The 22,797-nt window shown below is 37.3% G+C and overlaps 1 protein-coding gene across 1 annotated transcript in view; it reads right to left on the bottom strand.

Moving 5' to 3' along the window:
• Positions 1-22,797, bottom strand: part of Stk32a (serine/threonine kinase 32A) — a 122,553-nt gene that overhangs the window by 6,270 nt on the left and 93,486 nt on the right. The window contains exons 7-9 of the mRNA XM_005324200.4: positions 20,679-20,768; positions 10,835-10,932; positions 2,457-2,573 (exon numbers count right to left, since the gene is read on the bottom strand). Of these exons, the coding sequence (XP_005324257.1) occupies positions 2,457-2,573; positions 10,835-10,932; positions 20,679-20,768 (305 nt within the window). The remainder of the gene's footprint in view (positions 1-2,456; positions 2,574-10,834; positions 10,933-20,678; positions 20,769-22,797) is intronic.

Raw genomic sequence — 22,797 nt, 5'->3', positions numbered from 1 at the left:
CTGAATCCACATGCTAATAATACAGTGTAGAGTCACAATCAACACTAGGAGTCAGGTTGCCATGTAACAAATACAAACAGCTCTTCCAACTCATTCAAACACAGCTTTGATTCCTGACTTTCCTACTTACTAACTATGGCATGTTTGTTTTCTCAACCTCAGTTTACCAATCTGTAATAAAGAGATAACAGCTTATTTCACAAGGCTGTATCTGGGATTAAATAAGGACATGAATATAAAACGTTGTTCACATTAGGTGGTAAATGTTCACACATTTTTACAAGTGAGACGAATTTTTCCCCCACAAAAAAATTTTAGCTGTTTTTACAATTAAATTCAATATCCATTACGTGGCACAGATAAGGTGTAGCTAGGTTACTGTTATAGTTCTTTCTGGGTTAATAACTGGAGTTGAAGATTTTCCCTGCTAACCACTCCATCAACCAACAGTGTGACTCAAAGGGGAAATGTCAGTTCCCCCTGGGAATGCTCCTGGAGAGGACAACCGTGGAAAGTCAGGCTGTAATTTGGCAGTGACGTGGGGCAGTCTTACAACTGAGAAATAATTTGCTATGAAAAATGGCCCCCCCATTCTTTGCTTTTGACATTACTAGTAGCAATGTCCCTATTCTAATAAAGGGAACTTGATCTCAAAGACAAGAGACACAGATTTGGAATATTTAGCTCCTTAATCTCTTTCCTTTACCAGCACAACCTGGGAAATTTTCTCTCCTTTAAAAACAGCAACAACAGCAACCACGACTATCCTCTTGGGCACCTCAGCATCTGTTTCATGTAATTGTTTATCATACATTACTGAGCTCCTACTATAATTGTGTTTAGTCTTCTTGGTGAACATGGGTGCCCTAAAAATCCAATAAAAACTATGTACCTCATTCATTCAAATACCACATTTTCAGCCAGGAGATGCTGAAAATACCATGGCACACAGTCAGACATGGTCCCTATCTCCATGCAGCTTTTGAGAGAACAATCATCAACCCAAGGATCACACTAATGCTACGTGTAATTTCAAACTGCATAAATGTTATGAATGACAGGCTCCCCAGGGAAGTGCTATTTGAGCTAAGATCTGAAGCTGTTTCTCCAACTATGTAGAAGGGCCAGTGTTTTTTGTTTGCTTGTTTTAATTTCTGGCCCATGCAAACTAATATGTGGTCTCATTGTGCCCAGCCAGTGTGCAGCTCCACACCATGTACAGCCTGTAACTAGAGTTCAACATCCACTAAACAAGCTGTAGACTATTCAATGAGACAGATCCATTTGCCATGTGCATAGACACTACAGGAAATTTCTATAAATATTTCTCAATGCTTCTCTTAATATCTGGTATTATAATGTACCTATAGGAGGCATGAACTAAAACTAGCCAATGAATCATGTTGAGTATTATCAATCCCAGGTATGAAGTGGGAGGGACTGTGACTGGAGGCAGTGCTCCAGGAAGAGAGATGAGCATGCGCAAAGGCCATGTGGTCAGTGGGAGAATGTTATGTGAGGCCAAGGAAGGGGAGGTGAAGGAAAAGGAGAAAGCCAAAGCAGTTATATATAGGGAAAGATAAGGACAACAGTTCAAACACTGTGTGTATTATTTTGATCTTTATTCTAAGAGCAATAGGAAGACACTGCACTGTCCTTTGAACAGACCACTACAGGGCAGAGTGGAGGACAGAATGGAATGGCAAAAGCATGTAAGACAAAACTGGGAAAATAGGAGTGGAGTTGAAAAGTAAAAGATTCAAACGATATTAAAATGTCAAATTTCAGAACTTGGTGGTGATGGATTGGACAGGGAGATGATGCATGAGTCCTGGTTGCTGGGTTGCATAAATGGAGTATGGAGGGGCCAGTCACTGAGAGAGGGAACACTGGAAGAGGGCCAAGAAATACAGAGATCAAGATTTCCATCTGGACAGAATAGTTTTGAGACCTCCAGGGGTACTTGTGGACTGACTTAATGAAGTCATGTATTTAAAAGCTGTTAGCTGCATAACCATTCTAGAAATATATATTATTGTGAATGACTGCCCCAATGTTTTAAACCTTAAACTGGAAAGCATGCTTTTGTTTGTTTGTTTGTTTGTTTTTTCTTTTAGTGGTCCTAGGATTGAACCCTAGGGCATTCTGTGGAGGTACATCCCCAGCACCCGCTCCTTTTTTTTTTTCTTTTTCTTTTTTTTTAGTTTTAACTGTGATTTTGAGACAGAGTCTCACTAAGTTGCCAGCGTGGCCTCAAACGTGCTTTCCTGCTGCCTCAGCCTCCTGAGTCACTGGGACTGCAGGTGTGGGACGTGTCACCCAGAAGCTCATTTCCTTTTGACGTGCAGTCTTCCCTCTTATCATTTTCTGTGGGTGCATAATAATTATGTAGAACGCTGGTTTTCAGTGTGGCCTATAACATAATTTGATCACTTTTCCCTCCCCAACCTTCTTACCTTTTTAAGAAGTGACACCATTTCCTGTGACCAGGCAGAAGGGTAAGTCACAATAGCTGTCTCAAACATGTGCACAATTTCCTTGCTGGATGTGCTGGATCGAATATGATATGGTCTCTAAAGGGAGAGAAGAAGTAAGAGTCTTCATTTTTTATCAGGCAAAAGAAAAAAAATCATGTAAATATTTCCAAGCTAAGTTTTCAACCAATAAAATATCTGTATCAATTACCACCCCATCCAGTTGATTATGTATGGCATATGTGATCAAGCACTGCCAGACCGCCCACTTTTTAAAAAAGAGAAGCCAGAAACTTCTAGTTTCTTATGAAATATCACAAAATTTTAAAAGTTGGTAATTCCACTAATCCAAACAAAATATTTCATGAGGTGATTCAGCCTCTGAGATGAAACTGGCTTATAAGGTAATTTATATAAGTATTTACACAAACTACTGAGCATGTGCCTAAAGTTAAAAAAAATTCAAAAAGTTATATAAGAGTTGATTATAAAGAAATCCTAAATTTTGCTAGGCCCTTCTTTTCACTTGTTTTAAATATAATGAGGGAAGTTCAGGACAGAAAACCATCAGCCTCAGCCCCAATTATATTATGAAGCAAAACAATATATATATATATATATATATATATATATATATATATATATATATATATATATATATATATATATATATATTTTTTTTTTTTTCCTTCCAATTTCCCGGAGAACCAGGTTCATCCATAGTTTCAACTCTGGGAAAAGAAATGGAACTATGGATCTGTTATGGTTTGCACAGCTTCTCACTAGAGGGCAGCATTTATCCATATTGACTTCTCTATTTCATAAAGGACTCACCAACACTGGAATCTCAGCTCTTTTGTGTGAACTGAAACCAGGAAGTATAATATACTCACATTCTTGTCCATGCGACCTAGCACCTAGCAGGTGTTCAATGCATGTTTGTTGAACAAACAAAATTTCTACATTAAATTAACGGTGGGACAATTAGTATGTATACACACACTTACCACCTGCCTGGCCATTTCCAGATGTTTAATAAATGACTGTGGACTGATGAACTAAAGTGAGGGAAAGGAAAGGTTTTATGTTTTTCCATGTGGTAAATCAGTATTAAGAAGTAATATAATGAAATAAAGGATTCAAGGACGGAGGAGAAAGGATTCGGGTACTAAACTCTGCCACTCAATTTCTGGATTTCAATTTCTTCATCTGTAACATGAAGATACCTCAGCTGCAAAATGAACCACCTCATGAGATTTCTGGGGGAATCAGAGAAGATAATACTGTAAAGTTCTCCATAGAGTGGCAAACACCTACTAGATACAACACAGGAGAGCTGTTTTTATCGTTACGGATACAAGTATAGAAAAGGGCAGGTGTAAATGTGAATAGTGATTGACAAAATGAGTCTTCTGTAACCACGATGTGAAGAAAGACTTAATTCTACTCATAAAAAGTCAACAACATTAATTACTCTGGGAACCAGGCAGTGCCAGAAGGCGACCTCCAGGAGAAAGAGTAGGTAGAACTTTTCATTCTTTTTAAGTAAGGTCTCAAAACAACTGCAACAGTTTTTCCTTCCCTCAAGACTAATTAAAGGACCATAGCTAAGCCATTTGTCTCAGTAATAATATAGGGAAATAATATCTCAACTCAATATCAGAAAAGAACCGCTAGAAGCTTCATTTCCAATATTTATTGGCTATTACTAGCCTCAGGGCAATGTAGGGTCTTCCACAGGACTCATCCACAATCCACCACAACACAGGAGTTGAGCCAGGCTTAGCATATGCAAGAGTCCAGGGTTATATGAATTTGTACATGGATTTTTTTTTCTTTTTCCTAAATTTCATCTTTATTTCAATTCATTGTTGTTTCTAAACCTGGTATCTCTTGGCCATCTACAAAACAAAACAATTGAAAGCCTTGAATGAATTAACCTATGAATGCCATAAGCAACTAGTCTAAAAGTGTATGATTTTCTTTATTTACTTTACAAGGCCACATGACTGAATTTCACATTTTAAAATAATCTCCATGGCCTGTTAGATCAAAATTAAAAAAAATAATAATCAAACTGTCTTTATCTTATTCATTAACTTACTTTTCTAGTTCTAGATTTTAAAAATTTATTTTAATTCATCAATTACCAAAAATACATATTTATTCATCTAACAAATATTTTTTGAAAGCCTACTATCTTCCAGTTCCTCTGTTGGGCATTGGAGATACAACACAGAGCAAGAGATTTGTGATTTCATGTTGGAGCAGCCTAAAATCTACATATAGAAATATATAAATACTTACATGGATCATACACACAAAGAGAAACACACACATTTCAATAAATGGGATACAATGTATAAGAAACATAAAAGTTGTGACATATTACAGGATCTAACAATTTTAAGGTAGCATATACATTAAAGGTGAGAGTACAAAGAATGAACAAGATAGAAAAATAAAATGTTAGAAGTAAATGATATGTTTTGATTATAGTCATATTTTGGGAGTTCAAGACATAAAGAGCTGCAGGGAAGGATGTATGATTTTGATGCAAGAACTGTGGAAATGCCTGTTGTAAATTAATCCTTATGGGTAATACGAAGCTATACAAGCTAGGGATCTATGGCTTTCATTGGCAATGGGACAACCAAGAGACTTAGAGACAGGGCAGCAGGTTAATAGTTAAGGGACCCCTTCACCAAGACTGCCATCAGCTCAGAAACTGCAGAAATCATTTTTAAGCATTTGTTCTCTTTGAAGCATGTATTTTTTTCTGTAAATAAGAATTTGTAAATATGGAGGAAGTCATTGTTTATCAAACTTCCTCTGAGGTTTAGCAATGATGATATTTGTAATTAAATGCTAGTATTTCCCTTTCTTCAGATTAGCTATATTTTAAACATAATTACATATAACCTCCTCAGTGGTTGTTTCCTAGAATGTGTCAAAATTGATCTGAAGTGATTTGTTACTCCATTCATTCAATACATATTTATTATGTATCTATCAAAAATTAAATGCTGGGATAATACTGAACTATATAAGATATACTCCTCACCTTTAGGAAATTAATAATCTATAGAAGATACAAGGACATAAAACTAGATCTATACCTGGAAAAATTTTTAAGAGCTATATATTTACAAAATGAATTTAATCCCAAAAAGTAAAATAGCTTTAGGTGTTCTGATCTAGAAAGTTATACATTTTATGTTATATATGAAAAAATAATAAATCTCAACAGAAAGGTGAAGCATGATTCTGTTACTGAGAGATGGAAATGATCAAAATATGTTCTATGAATGTACAAATAAGCGAGAATGAAACCCATGATTCTGTATAATCTATACATACTCATTAAAAATTCAGTGAAGTAACAACAATAAATTATATCTATTTCCATATATGAAGACATATTATCCTTATGAGAACAGAAAAGATTTGAGAGTAAATATAACAAACTGTTAATTCTTGAAGGTGGGTCTGAAGATCACAGGGGGATTGATTTCTTAACTGTAAATTTTCTTTGCCTTTAGGATGATACTAGTTTTTTACTTCATTTTTGTGGTTTTCTATATTTTTCCAAGAAGCTTAAATTCAGAAGGTCATAACAGAAAATACCTAAACATTTGACAGAGAGTCAGGTCAGTTTAGTTGGAGAACTCACAGAAAGGTCCTTTGGAGGAAGTGCCACTTGTCATAGGCAATAAAGTATGGGCAGGATTTTAAGACAAGGAGATCTGGAGAAGGCCATTCCCACATCAAATTGAGGTAGCTCAATAGCACATCCTTTCATAGAAATAAGAGTACACATTGTATGTAAATCTTTAACTTTATTCAAATTCAATTTAGCATTTCCCAAATGTATAAAGAGTGACTTTTTAAGAAGATGAGGGCTTGTCTTAGAAATATCTTTATAGGCAAAGAAAGAAGAGGTGAAAAAGCCCGAGGCATGCTTCAAGAACAGGAGGAAATACAGAGGCTTCTGTGAGTTCCTGAGGGGTCAAGATTATTTGAATGGAAGCAAAATCTGAAAAGTCAACCTAGTTCTAAAGACCAAGAATGCCAATTTACGGCATATGAAGGTGTGTTTGTGTGTATGTGTGTGGGTGTGTGCATTCGTAAAGAACTGGGGAGCAAAACATTTTTGTCTTGAAGGAAAGGTCATATCTGTGTTTTAGAAAAGTAAATTTGTCAGTGTTGTTAGATCCCAGGGAACTAACTTAGAGATAAAATAATATGAGAGGGGGTAACTATTTTCTTAGCAAAATTCTTTGCAGCCAGGCAAGAAGACCTCTTATGAATAAGTGATAATTAAATACAATCCCAGTCCTATTTAAAGAATGCTTCCATTTTTTAATTCATTGCTCAGATTTTGTTTTGCTGTGTGTTACAGCAGCTGAGGGCAGAACACAACTGCCCTGAACCAGAGAGGGTGCTAGATAAGGAGCCAGGGGAAGTCCTCAGGGGAGAAGAACTTGAAGGTGAGGTGGGAAAGAACAGAGATTTTCTACAATCTAAATGATATGCATCTCTTCCCTGTTTGTTTGTATAATAACTTTATATCTACATATTCATTAGCTAGTTTTAAGAAAACAGAGGAAGGATAAAAACAGGCCATATGTGAGGCCACTCATGGAGGACCCACATGTCTGGCTTATAGAAGTGGTCCACCTCCATTAACATGAACAACTCACCAAGATTGGAATCTGCTTAACCAATAGTGTTATGTGATCTCCAGGAACAGAGGAGTGAGAACAGTGAACAAATCAGTGTTGAAGTGTGAAATGAACCACATGGAGTGGATGAATCCAATCCAACTGTGAAGTCCTTGCTTTTGGTTGCTACAAAAGCAAGCGTTTGTCTTTGCTTCCCTGAGCAAATTGAAGGCCCAACTTCTAACAGTTATTCTTCTAACAGTTATTATAAGGTGGGAACAGGCCAATCAGTTGTGAAATGGAACTCTTAGTGTAGAAATTATGGTGCAATGACATAAGGCCAGGACAATGGCTGCTGACTAAAGCAGAAAGATCAGCTCCAGAGGTTAGACTAGCTGCAGTGTTTGTATGACAACTTGATACCCAGTTCTGATCCTGTGGAGATGAGTGAGTTCTGAAAGTTAGGGAGGCAACAGTCTTCAACTCCTGGGTCTTGGAGGAATCCCAGTTGCATCCATTACCAGGATCCTGACAGTACACAGCTACTTATGGATTGAATGCTTGTGTCCTGCCCTCCAGTTGTATGTTAAAGCCCCAACCCTCAATATGATGGTATTTGGAACAGGAGCCTTTGGTGCATAATTAGGGTTAGACTAGGTCATGGGGGTGGAGCCCTTATGGTCCTTAGTAGTCTTACAAGAAGAAAAACGGGAGAGAGAGAGAGAGAGAGAGGTTTCTATCCCCATCACTTGGGGACACAGTGAGAGGCAGTCATCTGCAGGCTAGGAAGGGATCACTCATCCAAAGCTAACCATTCTGACACCTTGAACTTAGAGTTTCAGCCTCCATTATTAAGATAACAAATTTCTGTTGTTTATGCTCCACAGGAGATGTATTTTTTTTTAAGACAGCCCTGGCTGACCTAATAGATATAGGTATTGGGTAGTGGAATACTGCCAAAACTACTCAAACATTTCCAAGTAACTCTGAGGCTAGTTATTGGGTAGACGCTGGAAGAGGTTTGAGGTTTACGCCATAAATATGGATTTTAGGAATAGTTCTCATCATGTCTTAGACAGAAATGTGGAACATATTATCAGAAACGGAAGGAAAGTGATCCTTATTATAAAGGGCCCAAGAACATTCTGAACCATATTCCAGTTTTTCATGGGAGGTAGAACTTGTAGCATTAAAATGGGGTATTGACCAAGAAGATTTTTAGACAACATGTTGAAGGAGTGGCTTGGTTTCCCCTGAATACTTACAATAAAATATAAAAGAAAGGGGATGAATCAAAGAAGAAATTGTATACAACAACAACAACAGAAAAAGAACCAGAAATTGAAGAGCTGCAAAACTTTTGGCCTATATATATTGCAAGAAACAAGACAGCTTGTTCTGAAAAGAACACTAAGGAGACAGTTGAACAACCAAATGAGGAAGAGATGACATGTGTGGCTCAGCAATATCATAAGATATCTCAAAAAAAAAAACAAAAAAAAAAACAGAGATAGAGATGGGATTATACCACAGAGATACTCATGGTTCGAGTTAAAGGCCAGAGAGAAAGTGGGATGGAGTGAAGGAAGACTAACAGACTTCTTAGATTTCACAAGGCAGGACCATAGAGCTGTCTGGTTGTGAATAGGCACTATCCTTCTGGTAAGGAAAGAAGACCCCAAGGGTGATTCAGAGACCATTAGGGCTGCCACTCTGACCACAGGCCCTGAGTGCATTGGGGTCAGGGTTACCTCAGTTCCAAAGGGCAGGACCACCACCTGGCAGAGTCCTATAAGTGGGATGGCAGATACCTATGGACAGAGCCCCTGAAGGGTCACTAAGTAAGTCTCCAGTCCCTTACCTTCAGCCATGAGAAAGATGCTGCCAGCCCAGGAGGCCTGGAGGGAAGATAACCAAGCCAAAGAGGATTGTGCTTTTATTCTATACCTAATTGACTTATAATATTTGCGCTTATTTATAGGGTGTGATGTATACAATGTTTGAGGATTAAATCGGGGTAATTAGAATTTCTATTTCCTTAAATGTTATCCTTTCTATGTGTTGGTAAGCTTCAAACTCTTCTCTAGTCATTTTGAAATGTGTAATTAATTGTTGTAGGTCATAGTTACCCTACTGTGCTATGTATACACCTACACTACTTCCCCCAAGGTATTTTGATACTCTTTCTTGACCCGCTATTCACCTCTCCCACCCTTTGGAAGCTCCTGGTATCTGTACTCTGCTTGCTACTTCTCCCTACTGTAATCAATTTTCAGCTTGCACAAATGGGTGAGAAGATGTTCTATTTGTCTTTCTGTGCCTGGCTTATCTCATGTAATATAAGATCTAGTTCCATCCAAGTGGCTTCAAATGACAGGATTCATCACTTATTATAATCAAAGAGGATTATTCTTGAGACTTAGGATTTAATGGACTTTGACCTACTATTCCTTGCTTGTTTCCCACTTTTCCCTTTTAGAACAGACTGTTGATCATATGTCTGTGCCACCATCATACTTCAGGAGTACAAAATTTGTATTTTTATAAATGCACAGAGGGAAAAGAATTTTGCCTCAAGATGAATCATCCCTTGAGTCTCTTCCATACTTGATTTAGATAATATCTGGATGAGATTTTGAACTTTAGGTTTTAGTTTGGGACCGGATGAAGAAATTTTGCATGTGAGAAGGACATGTGAGAAGGGGCTGAGAGTGAAATTTCATGAATTGAATGTGTCCTGACCCGAATTCCTTTACTGAAGCTCTAACTTTAATAGAGACAGATCTTTGGCAGGTAATTAGGGATAGATTAGGTTATGGGAACAGAACCTTCATGATGGAATTTGTGACCTTAAAAGAAGAGAAAGATATCTCTCTCTTCCGCTTTTTTCTCTCTCTCCTCCCTCTCCCATTCATGAAGACACAATTAAAAAAAGTCACCGTCTCATGACATAAAGATAGACCTCTCCAGAACCCAACATTTCTGGCACTTTGATCTTGGAGTTCCAGCCTGTATAACTGTAAGAAAATAAATACCTATTGTGTAAGCCACATGGTCTATAGTATTTTGTTATGTCTGAACTAGCACACTCAAAAGGATATCTGAATTATGCAATAGTTTATCAAAACCAAATAGAACAAATTTTCATAGCATTTGTTTGATATTAATCTTTTCTTCCTAGAAAAAAATATCTTGGTTTAAGAACTATTTCTTTAAAAAAAAAAAGGAAATAAAAACTAATTTTCCACTGAATCCAGAATCCTGGAACCAAATGACAGACAGCATTCCAACAAGACAGGGCATGAGTTGTGCTGTATTAATAATTCACACTTGCCTTGGCGAGGTGTATCTGAATTAGAGCTCTGTACTGTAACTACTAATGACTTTCTTTAAACAAACACACATATTTACTCAAAATATCTAGTGAGGTAAATTGATTTTTCCCTCTTGGGAGCTTATAATATCCATATTATTCATTTAATTTTATTGGTAAAATTTAATGTTAACTGACATGGTTGGTCCCATATGTGGGGCAGTAAATTAATATGTGCAGAAATCTCAAGAGGTGTTATCAGCATCACATGGCTGTTTTCAGCTCTCAAAGGAACTGCTTGGTTCAGAGCAAACAATACATTCTTTTACTGAAATAGAACATACTGGAAGAATAACCAAAAAGGACATGCAATTCTACTGTACCCGGCCTCTCAATAGCTCATATGCCGTCACACCCAGGGACCACCAGTCTACAGCAAAGGAATAGCCTGCTTCTTTTTTGGAGTTGAACATCTCAGGTGCTGAAAAACAAAGAAAAGTTAGGCAAGGTTTATGCTCTAAGACATTAATAAGCCTATTTTCCCAACATGTTCCTCCAGAGGAACATGCCAGCATAAAAGGTATGAACACTTTTATGGATGATTATTATCCATTGCTAGATTGCTCACAGCAGTCAAAAATTTCTAATTTTCTTAGCTCTTTCAGTAGCCTTCTTCATCAATCAATGCACACAGGCATGTACAGGCCTTAATAGACAAACTCTTCTCTTAGTTAGATCATGCACCTATTTCAAATTGGGTCCTACAGGGTCTCAAATATGTGATTAACTCTGAAATAAAGAAGGCTGAGAAGATGTTGTCTTCATTTGGAAGGCTTGCAATAAAGGATCTAAATTCATATTATGGTTGCAAACAATGCTCAGTATTTGAGTCAAAGTACATTGGATTGGCTGTCTATCCTGGAGCCATCTGGGAGCATTTGAAGACTCTTACTGGGGGTAAGGAAAGGAGAAAGAGGGAGTAGGCGTTCTAGGAAATATAAGGTTTTAAAACAACTGTGGGTCATTCACACCTTGTAACCAGGGTTCTCTGAATTGACCATCAAGAAAGGTAGGGCCACACACAATTTTTCCCCTGGAGATGACTCCTTGTTTACACATGCTCTAAGCATTTTGCCACACTGCAAACCTTCTATATACCTTTTCATGAATATTCCTAAACCCTAAGGAGTGAAACAGAGAGAATTAAACACAAAGCAAGGATAGGTATGTTATCTATTTGCTCAAAATGACATTCCTAGTATCTAATACGGAACCTGTCAATCACAGTCCATAAACAGAAATTTGTTATGTGAGTGAATGGATAAATCAACTACTTAAGCCACAAGTTGTGATCGTTAGCTCTGGAGCCATGCTTCCTAGGTTCTGATTCTGCCTCCACCATTTATTGTGCCCTTGAGCAAGTCAGTTGGCAGAGCATAGCATCCTCATCAGCAAAATCAAAATAATAAGACAGTCTTTACAGAGTTAGAAATTAAACAAGATAATGCATGTCAAAGTCTCAGCATAGTGCCTGGCATGTACAAAATGTTCAAATACATCTGGTACTCTTGGTTAGATGCAAACAACCATGCTAAAAGAGGAATTTACCTAGGCTAAAGGTACACAGGGTTGGTCCTAGGCTGCCTGTAGAAAGGTGCTGACTCTGGGCAAAGGAAACTGATATGACATGGGACTTGCATACACTGACTTGCCTGCCTGGTACACTCAAATTCTATGGACAGCATCCAATTAGAAAGGTTGAAGTTAACATCCCAGTGCCCAGGCATGACTCTGACTACGAGCTTGATCCAGCAGGACTAAGTGAGCCTCATACCCTGTGAATTCACTTTTCATGCTTCACTGCATCTTTTCTGCAAGTAGCAGCTCCCAGAGCAGCTGGGGAGATGATGGCCTTGACCTCGTAACATTCCCACAGACAGGATGGAGTGGACTACATTTCTACTTTCCCCCTTCAATCTCACAGCAGGTCATCTCAGATAGTCCCCCAGGTGACAGGTGACAGACATCTCACTTAGAGAAGCTGCAGACAATTTTGAAGAAAAACCAGATCCATTGTGCTAAGAAAATGCCAAACAAAATAAGCATTACTCTGTAAAAGTGATGTCTTCTGTCGAATTAGATCATCCTTGGATTTTATGTGTGTGTTCTTTTTTCTTTCCCAACTTCACAGAGTGATGATTCCTTTCTCTTCTGCCTCCTCTGTTTTCAGACAGAAAGATATTTGGATGCACATGCATTCACTGGACAAATATTCATGATGTGAGAGGCATTGAGTGATTTTGGTAGGACATTAAGAACAGAAATCATGGAAACATATAAAAGCATAGAGTTGGGCTGGGGCTTTAACTCAGTGGTGGAGCGCTGCCTTGCACGTGTGAGGCACCGGGTTTGATCCTCAGCACCATATTAAATAAATAAATAAAGGTATTCTGTCCATCTACAGCTAAAAATATATTTTTTAAAGCATAGAGTAATCCTTTGAGTTCTCAAATAGCAGAAAATTCAGGGCAGAAAGATACTGAGGAGCCCTTCTTCAAAAAGAACCCTACTCCTGAAAAAGAGCAGATTGCCTGGGAGAGGTACTACATTTCCTTCAAAAGAGCCACTATATATTTTGCATGGTGTTATTTTTAAGTAGTTCTATTCAGACATCCAGAAAAGTAATTAAAACATCAAAGGAGGATATAATGATTAGCTATAAGCAAACGTCTATGCAACTGTCACACAAGTCAGGAAGTAGAATTTCACCCCAATTTTCTATGTCTTGACCCTCCACTTCCTGAGATCTCACTGTTCTGAACTTTAAGTTAAGGATTTTCTTTATTTTTTCATATAGATTTGCTCTCAATGTATGCATTTCTAAACAATGGTTTAATTTTGCCTATGGGTGAACTAAGGAAATTCCTAGCTGCCTAGCCTTTGATTTATTTCAGTGCTTTACAATAAAGAAAACATTGTTAAAGTGCATATTTTTTTTTACTCTATTGCCTGTCTTCTTAAATCCCATTCCTTATACTTTTTGGTTTCTTGTTTTTCTTTCTCAATAATATTTAAGATTTGTGCAAACTGCTGCATGCACTTACTGTTTATTCACGTTTAAGGCTATATGAGTATCCCATAACTTACCTACGACTCCTATTATTGACAGCTATTTTCACCTTAGGAATACTGTGAACAATACTTTTTAAAACATTCCTGTACATGTTAGACACCTATAAGAATCTTTAGGTCCATCCCAGTAAGGGGGACTGTTCTGGATGGGGATGTGCATCCTCACATGTACTAAATGATACAAACTTTTCACCAGTGTGGTTTTGCCAGTTCACACTATGGCCAGCAGTGAATCAGAGCTCCTCTGTTCATCTTCTTATTCACACTTGATGTTACTGACACTTTGGTTTTTGCAAATCTAGTGAGTATAAAATTATATCTCATTGTGGTTTAAATTGGCATTTCTCTAATTGCTAATAAGCTTGATTACATTTTAATATGTTTATCAGGTGTTTGTGTTTCCAACCTTTGGTTTCACAGTTTAAAAAAAAAAAACTTAGACATAGGCTGGGTGCAGTAATGCACACCTGTAATCCCAGTAGCTTTGGCGGCTGAGGTGGAAGGATAGAGTTCAAAGCCAGCCTCAGCAACAGCTAGGCACTAAGCAACTCAGTGAGACCCTGTATGAAAATAAAATATAAAATAGGGGTGGGGATATGGCTCAATGGTCTAGTGCCCCTAAGTTCAATCCCCCTGGTACCAAAAACAAACAAACAAACAAAAAAACAAACATAGACATTAAATTTTGGTCAGGATATAAAGAAAGGGCCCCAAATTAAATCTATAAATTTAATATATTAGGAATAATGCATGTATAAACTTTACAAAAATGATTCTAAACTTCATTTACACAAAAAATAGGGATAATAAAGATTTTTGAAAAAGAAAAAAGAACTTGCATCCCATGTGTTAGTCTACATTATAAAATTATGATAATTAAGATTTGAAAGACTCAGAGATTATTGATTTAAATACACAAAGTTATTTAGTTTATAAGAAACACATTTCTTTGTTTATTTTTTATTTTTTTATTTGTTCTTTTTAGTTATACATGATAGTAGAATGAATTTTGGTCTAATATACATGCATAGGAATACATTTCAAATAAGTATGGGAAGAGTCTTATTTAATACCTTGTCCCAAAATAATTATTTAATTATCTAACAAAAATAAAGTCAGATACTTTCCACATATGTTTAAACAAATAGTGGACAACCAGATTGTTACATAAACTTATTAAAATCTGGATGTAAGACAGTATTTCAAAGAATAGAATCAAAGATAGAAATCATAAAGCACAAAGATGAGGGGACTACAGATAAGGTTCAGTGTTGGAGCATGCGCAATGCCCTGGATTCAATCCTCAGCACTCCACCCGGAAAAAGAGAGTATGAGAAATTTGATGATACTAAAAGTAACTTATTTATTTTTTAAAAAAAAGATCATAAAAAGCCAGGTGCATTGGCACACACCTGTGATCTCAGCAACTCAGGAGGTTCAGACTGGAGGATCAAAAGTTCAGGGCCTCAGAAACTTAGGGAGACCTTGTCTCAAAATAAAAAATAAATAAGAAAGGCTGAGAATATGACTCAAGGTAAAGTGTCCCTCGGTTTGATTTTCAGTATCAAAAAAGTCCCTAAAAGTGAGAGATCTTATTTGTACCAATAACAAATATAATACATTAGAATTTAAGTATTCATAATACACTAAGGCAAAACTTTGTCATATAACCAATAAGAAATAATAGAAAAGGAAAAAATATTAATACCCACATTGAATACAGGCAAAGACTAAGAATAGGCATTTACAAAAGAAGAGAATGAAATGTAATTTTGGTCGGTGGGGGTGGGGTCCTGGGGATTGAACTCAGGGGCACTCGACCACTGAGCCACATCCCCAGGCCTATTGTGTATTTAATTTAGAAACAGTGTCTCACTGAGTTACGTAGGACCTCACGGTTGCTGAGGCTGGCTTTGAACTCGTGATCTTCCTGAATCAGCCTCCTGAGCCACTGAGATTACAGGTGTGCACCACCGGCCCGGGCTGGAATGCAATTTTAATATCACAATGTGGTATCATTTTTGCTTATTATTTGGGGAAATTAAAAATATGTTATATCAGTGGCAAGGATCAGGGAAATGAGTGTCTCACATACTTCCCAGTGTAAGTAAAAATAAACACGAACTTTCAGAAGGGAAATGCATTAACATGCATATATCTTTCAATCAAAAATAAATTTAAAAATTAATTAAATTTAGTTGACAAGTAAAAATAATATGTGTGTGTGTTTATTGTGTACAACATGATATTCTGAAATATGTATATATTGCAGAATGGTCAAGATATTTAACATATCCAATACCTCACATACCATGTTTTTTGTGATAAGAACACATAAAATTTACTCTCAGTGATTTTTAAGAATAAAATACATTGTCATTTTTTGATGGAAGTTTATCACAAACAAATGATTAAGTTGCAGAAAATTATTCTACTAATAGATTTTTACTACAAAATTATGTTTCTTCTATAAATAATCTATATATTTATTTATTTCAAATGAGGACAAACTAATATTCAATAGTAAGGAATAGGTTAAATAAATTTTGGTGCCATCCTCTATAAAATATGTCCATTAAAAACAATAGTTAAGGGGCTGGTGAAGTGGCTCAGTGGAAGAGCACTCATCTAGCATGCTTGAGGCCCTGGGTTCAACACCCAGTAATGCAAAAAAAAAAAAAAAAAAAAAAAAAAGGAAAGAAAAAGATAGTTATATTTACTGGCACAAGAAAGTAAGCAGTGCCAGTTGTCAAGATCCAAACTCTGGAGTCAAGACCAAGGGGCTTCAGCAGAGGCCTGTTTACTGACTTGAACAAAAAGGCAGTATAGCAACATGTTGAGTTAGGGCTCTGAGCTGAGCCCGGTGGTGTGCACCTGTTACCTCAGATATTTGGGAGGCTGAGGTACAAAGACTACAAGTTTGAGGTCATTTAGTGAGACTCTGTCTCAAAATAAAATTTTTAAAAAAGCTAGGGATGTAGCTTAGCGGTAGAACATACCTGATCCCTGGTACCACCATGAAGGAAGGAAAGAAGGGAAGGATGGTCGGATTTGGGTGCTGGCAACAGATCATTATGTTGCAGCTAAAATTTTCTAGCTGCTCAGCTGCCTATCTCTAAAGTAGGAAAAACAATCATTCTTGCCTCACAGAATGGATTCTAGTTTAAATAATGTAATGCATGCACTGAGAATAGGACTCAGCATGTGAGGAGAGCTCAGTGCATGTAAGGCATTATAGTTTTATCATTGTCATTTTCTTCAATGTCCCAAGCTAGATGCTTCCAGACTTGGGCTTAATTTCATCCTCTGTCAATCACTTGCCATATGGCTTCACTTCCTCTCTCATTGAGCCTGATTTTTAGTCTATGAAATAATAATATAGTAAAACCTATTTTATAGGGTTGTTTAGAGAATTTAATGATATAATGAATGTTAAAAACCTAGTGAAGTTTCTGGTACATCATAAATGCTCACTATGTGATTCTATTATTGTTTTTACTACATTATGAAGTGAAAATTTACATTGAAGAAATTTAGCATGATCCCATTTTAAAAATGTGTGTATATGTTTGAACATGGAAGAAAAGAAGATCTATAAGGGAGCTATAAACATCTATTGGTAGAAGAGTTAACTTATTTTCCCTTTTGCTTATCAACATTTTATACTTTTTCCATAGTGACATTATGAACACACATGCACACATGCATGCACACACACACACACACACACACACACACACACTTTTATATATAAAGAATGTTTTAATCAGCAAAATTCCAAGTGATCTGGATTACATTCACACAGATGTAAGATTATGGGGAGCAGGAAGGACTAGAGTGATCAGTGGAGTATGGAGGTAGGAGATTATGAAATGTGAAAAGCAAAGCTTCCTTGCTGTGTTGGAGGTAGTAAAGACTTGGCGGACAGATCATTCTCCTTTCAGAGTTCTGCAATGCTCCATGCCATGCTTAGCTCCTCATTCTACTAGATATGGTGCATCTGCTAACCTTCATTTAGCATTTATTTCCTACTTTTATTTCTTCTATCTTTTTAGATTGTTTACTTTCTGGTTAATTTCTAATTAGTATGCTACATAATCACTGTAAAGAGGACACTGATGAATGCCTGTTAGGTAGATTTTACCAAATTATTCGGTACATAATTTTTAAAAAGGGAAAACAGGCTTCAACCTACAACTGCCCTTTGAAAGACTTCTATGTAAAAACCAAAGACAAGGGCACCTCTGGATAAAGAGATATGCTATGACAATCAAATATTCATTTTGGAATAAACTAAGGAACATTTCCAACATGGTAGCCTAAGTTGGCTTAGAACCATTTAAGAACTACAAATAGCAATATTTAAATATATTCTCTATCTCTGTCTCTTTCAAGTGAGAAACCTGAGTTTGACTTAAATCTAAGCTTCTTCATGCTTAGATAAGTAATTATTAGCCATGTGATCTTTGGCAGATTACTTAGTTTCTGATTGTCTTCAATTTAAAATGATGACAAGTCTAGTCTGTCTCACAGGGCTATTGGGAAAAGGAAATGAATAAATGAATATAAAACATTTAACACATTGTTTGGGCTACAGAAAGATCTCAATAAATATTGTCAAATTGTTAACCGTAAGGGGGAAAGCAGGGAGGTGTATGAAGTCTTGCCTATATTCCAATTTCATAGTTCCATCTTATGAAAAGACTAGAATTACCAATTTTGAAAAAAAAATTGGATTACAAAGATATTGTAGCTAAAATCACTGAGGAGAAAGAAAGGTGGCCTCCCTTTCCCCTCACCATGGAAACCAGCCCTAGAAAACCCAGATGCACATTTTCTGATTTGGCTCCAAGAAAATAGCCCTTAATATGGAAACGCAGGAAACCTGGGGAATAAACTCATCAGGCCAGCAGGCTTGGATATTCCCTTTTATCATTTAAGGGCCATGGGTTTTAGGTGGAAAATTGGCTGAATTATATGTGTCCATTATTTTAGAAGTGACAAAAGAGATTTATTCCCCTCACTGGTAATTGAAAGCCATGAAATTTCCAGTTGTTCAAATATCATATAAAATTAGGTTCATTTTTTTCCCCATATATTTCTTTCTCTTGACAGTAAGGTGGCCCTTCATAGGGAGGTTCTCTTATCCTCCTTCTCTCATTACACAGAGGAAGAGAATGAAATATTATAAGAAATTGGCATGGTCTTTGTCCTTGATTTTTAAGTTCACCTATTTTGCCTGTGAGTTACTCTAACTGTATCTAACTACTCAACTGATTCCACCCTGACTTAACCCAACTAGTTTAAACAGCAACATCATCTGCTTTAACATCTTAATTAGGAAAGAAGCAGGAGTAGCTCTTAGTCTCTGTCATCTGACAGCAAGGGTGCAGTGACTGAGCTCCTGTTTTCTGGATAGGGGCTCCTCTAATGATAGCTCAGTCTATGGCCTAAAAAACTGTAATTGTTTTTTTGCTCATTACAGCACTGACTTCAGACAGTTTAAAATGCACTCCTGTGAATTTTGAAACTAATCTCATATCTGAATCAAAGCTCCTCCACTCACTCCACAGGACTGGATTCTGCAGCTTTGGTGTGGAGATGGAGGATGGATCTGGTGCTACACATCAGTTTCCGACAAAGCACTGTTTGTTTTGGGATGTGAACGAGGAATAGCAGAGGCAGAGGGAACCGAACATAAATGTGCTGACCCTACCACAGGTTTGGCCAAGGTTGTCAATCCTCCACACTGGAACTACCTATCCAGCTTTAAAACCATCTGATTCCTTGGGCTACGTCCTCAGAGAGTGTGACATAGTCAAGGTGTCTTGGGACTATTGGTGTCCCATTCTGATGGGAGCCTCTGTTCCTTCCAGCCTATACCCCCACATTGTGGGGGCATGGCTTGTAAAGCTAGATGGAATCCTCTAGCTGCTCCCCTAAATAGATTCACACCCACTACATACCTCCATCTCCTGGAGTACGGAGTAAGACTTTTTCCCAAACTCATCAACCCTCCATGGGAAACTAGGCCCTGTTAGCTTAGTTAGGGACCAATCCTCAAGTCTAGTGACTAAACAGCCATGTAACCAACAATGGAATGCTGGGCCCCTCTTCTTGTAGTCACCCCAAGAATTTACAGATCATTAGTTGAGATCTGACTCATTTGCCTTTGGAATAGTAAGAAGGAGTAATTCAGAGTAATGAATGTGCCCCAAAGGGTTACAGTTTGCTTCATGTTTTTGTTTTTTTTTAAGGTGAACAAAACTAAGACAAGTTCTGCTAAAACCCTGTCTATAAAGAGAAAGCAGCCTCTAACAACTCACACGAGAATTTTTAATTGATTTGTTTCTACAATTAAATGTGAGACCTCACTGGTAATTTGCCACCTATGCCTACCCTATTCCTTACCCCTTAACAATTGCAAACATCAAGATGAACATAGTTCCTTGATTCACTGCAAACAATATTATGTGAAATCATTTAACCTGTCTGAGGCAGAATTTTCCCATCTTTAAAAAGAAGAAGTCATGGAATTGTGGCAAACAAATTGAATCTAAAATTATAACTGGGTACACTTTACAGTCCTATGCATGTAATGCAGTTTTATGTAAATGAATAGTTAAAATGATTCTTTTATCACTTATTACCAATCTACTACTTCTTCCTTTGTTGTTTCATTGTATTTTTATCATCTCCTCCCACTAGTATGTATGCTGCATGAGGTGGAGACCTTGTGTGTGTTGCTCATTACAGGTTCACCAGCATCTAAAGCCCCAAGGATACACAAAGACAATTAGTGAACACTAATTGAATTAATTAATATTTTTGTAAGGAAGTGGGAAAAAACCTATCTTAATTAGTGCTTTCAAAATGATATCCATGGCCCTCCTGAATTCAGATTGCCCTATGTACTTGCTGATAAAGAATAGTGAGGTTCACCTCACAACCCATCAAATCAGAAGCTCCCTGGGTAAAGTCAGAGGGGAACTTGTCCATTCTCACTGCAAGTCCCCTGCAGTAAATTTTGTCTACAGGAATGAGAAACCATAAAGCTTTGCTCTTAGTAATTGTGGCCACTCGTGAGGCCCATACCCATGTAAGGCTTGGTGCCGGCCATGGTGGTGATCCGCATCTCCTTGGGCAGCATGGCAGCAATGTTGAAATCTGTGATGTGCACGTGTCCTGAGGAGAGAGAAAGACCACAGAGATGTTAAGTCCCATTCAACCCAGTGACATAATTGTTTGTCTAACTGAAAGCATTTATAAACTTGGTCTTTCTTGTATGCTGGGTACAGGCAATAAAAGCTTACTTATTCCATTCTCACAGCCACCATAATCTTAAACCAGCAATTCCTCAGAAGCCAGAGCATGACAGGGCATTGACTAGTCACTGCTTTGAACTTGAAATTCAACCTCCGAATATCTTAACCTTAGTAGTTGAGTTCATGTTCTGGTAATTCTACTTAGGCAAATTTTGTCTATTGGCAGCATTTTAAGTTGTTTAGGCTATGAGTATCAAGAGTGAGACAGCCAAGAGCTAATCAAAGTGTCACAATCCCAAGCATATCTTATGGGATCTTAAAAAAAAACAGAGGCAAAATTACAACAAGCCAGCAAAAGCATGGGTATTTTTACTTTTAGCCAGGAAAGAATTCTTGTTCTCCTTATTTTTCTGAAATGCTTTGTCTGCTTGTTTGTTTGCTGTTGGAAGAATTCAAGTTGTCACACCATCAATCCCCAACCAAGTAACTATTATAAATGGAAATCAGGGGGCAAAAATAAATAAATAAATAAAAATCAACTTTCATCTTTAAAGGGACTCTGAGGAATACTAGACTGGGGTCCAGGAGACCTGGCCTCTGCCTGAAAACCACCCCTAGCATATAGTACGTTTTACATCCTTTTCCTAGGTTGGGCCTAAATTTTTGTTAAAAAAAAAATGGGTAGATAAGATGGTCTCTAGGGTTTCTCTCAGCTGTAATGTTCATAGTGACACAGTATGGTTCTAACACTTAAGTTTGTCAGGAACACACTCTACAAAGTGTCTAGGGTCCCTGCATTTATAGCAAGAAAGAAAAGAGCAGTGCAGGAAGCCAAGGCAACCACACGAATATCTGCCTTCAGAGGATCTTGAAGGTTCTGCATTTCCAGTTATATGTGTCAGTGGCTTTGATGAGTCCAGGACGCAATTGGAGGATGGGGTCCAATTCTTTTCCCCTGGTCTATAGTTCTCACTCCCCAAAGTCTGCTCTTTGATAATATTTAGTCCATGGCTAAGGATAAATCTCACTGCCTTCACTATGGGGGTTTTATTTTGTGCAGAAACTGTGTTTTCTTCTTGTTTATGTGATGATATTTTAAAAAAGTAAAAGTAGCACTCATCTAATTAAAAATTAAGGTATTCTTGCCTTAATGGCACCAATGGTGATTTCAACCACTCTCTCCCTATGACAGTTTATAGCTTTTTTTTTTCCTGCACCCTTTTTTTTCTCCCTATAATGTACACTTAAAGCACCAGACAGTAGTTCATAAGGTTTGATGCAGATTAGGTGGGCCTGGAAGATTTGTGGTTAACAACTTGTTCTCTGGAATCAGACTGCATGGCCTTAGGCCTAGTTTCTACTACTAACCAGCTGTGTAACTTTGAAAAGATCACTAGGCCCTCTAACAATAGCAGGGTTCTCAGAAGGTATGGCTACTGGGAAAATGAAATAAATTAATGACTCGGGAGATTTAGCACAGCATTTGGCAGAAAGTAAGTGTTTTGTTATTGATATTTATCATTATTAGAAATTTCAGTGTAGTTTTGCAAAACACATATGCCTGGACTTTACTCTCTTGAGAATCCAGTTCAGTAGGGTACGTAGAAGAGTTGGGCCTCAAATTTCACAGTTGATTCAGAGGAACGGCAACCTTCTTTTCTTGCCTGAGTAGATTTTCTAAGCTTAGTCCTAAGATTATCTATGCTAGTGCAGAAGTAGAAGGTAAAATATGTCAAGACAACCTGATTCCTACAGACCAGGAGCATCAGTCATCTGAGAGCGTGTTAGAAATGCAAATTCTTGGGTTTCCTCCAACCTTACTGAATCAGAAACTCTGGGGCTGGGGCTCTGAGTTTAAACAAACTCTCCAAGTAATTTCAAAACCTCGTAAAATCTGAGATCACTGTTTGAAAGATGACTTGGCTTAATAAAAGGAACAGACCCTAGGA

The sequence above is a fragment of the Ictidomys tridecemlineatus genome, chromosome 1, assembly GCF_052094955.1.
Source record: "Ictidomys tridecemlineatus isolate mIctTri1 chromosome 1, mIctTri1.hap1, whole genome shotgun sequence".
Lineage (NCBI taxonomy): Eukaryota > Metazoa > Chordata > Mammalia > Rodentia > Sciuridae > Ictidomys > Ictidomys tridecemlineatus.
Note: the sequence above shows the minus strand (reverse complement) of the source record. Positions and strands in the feature narration are given on the sequence as shown.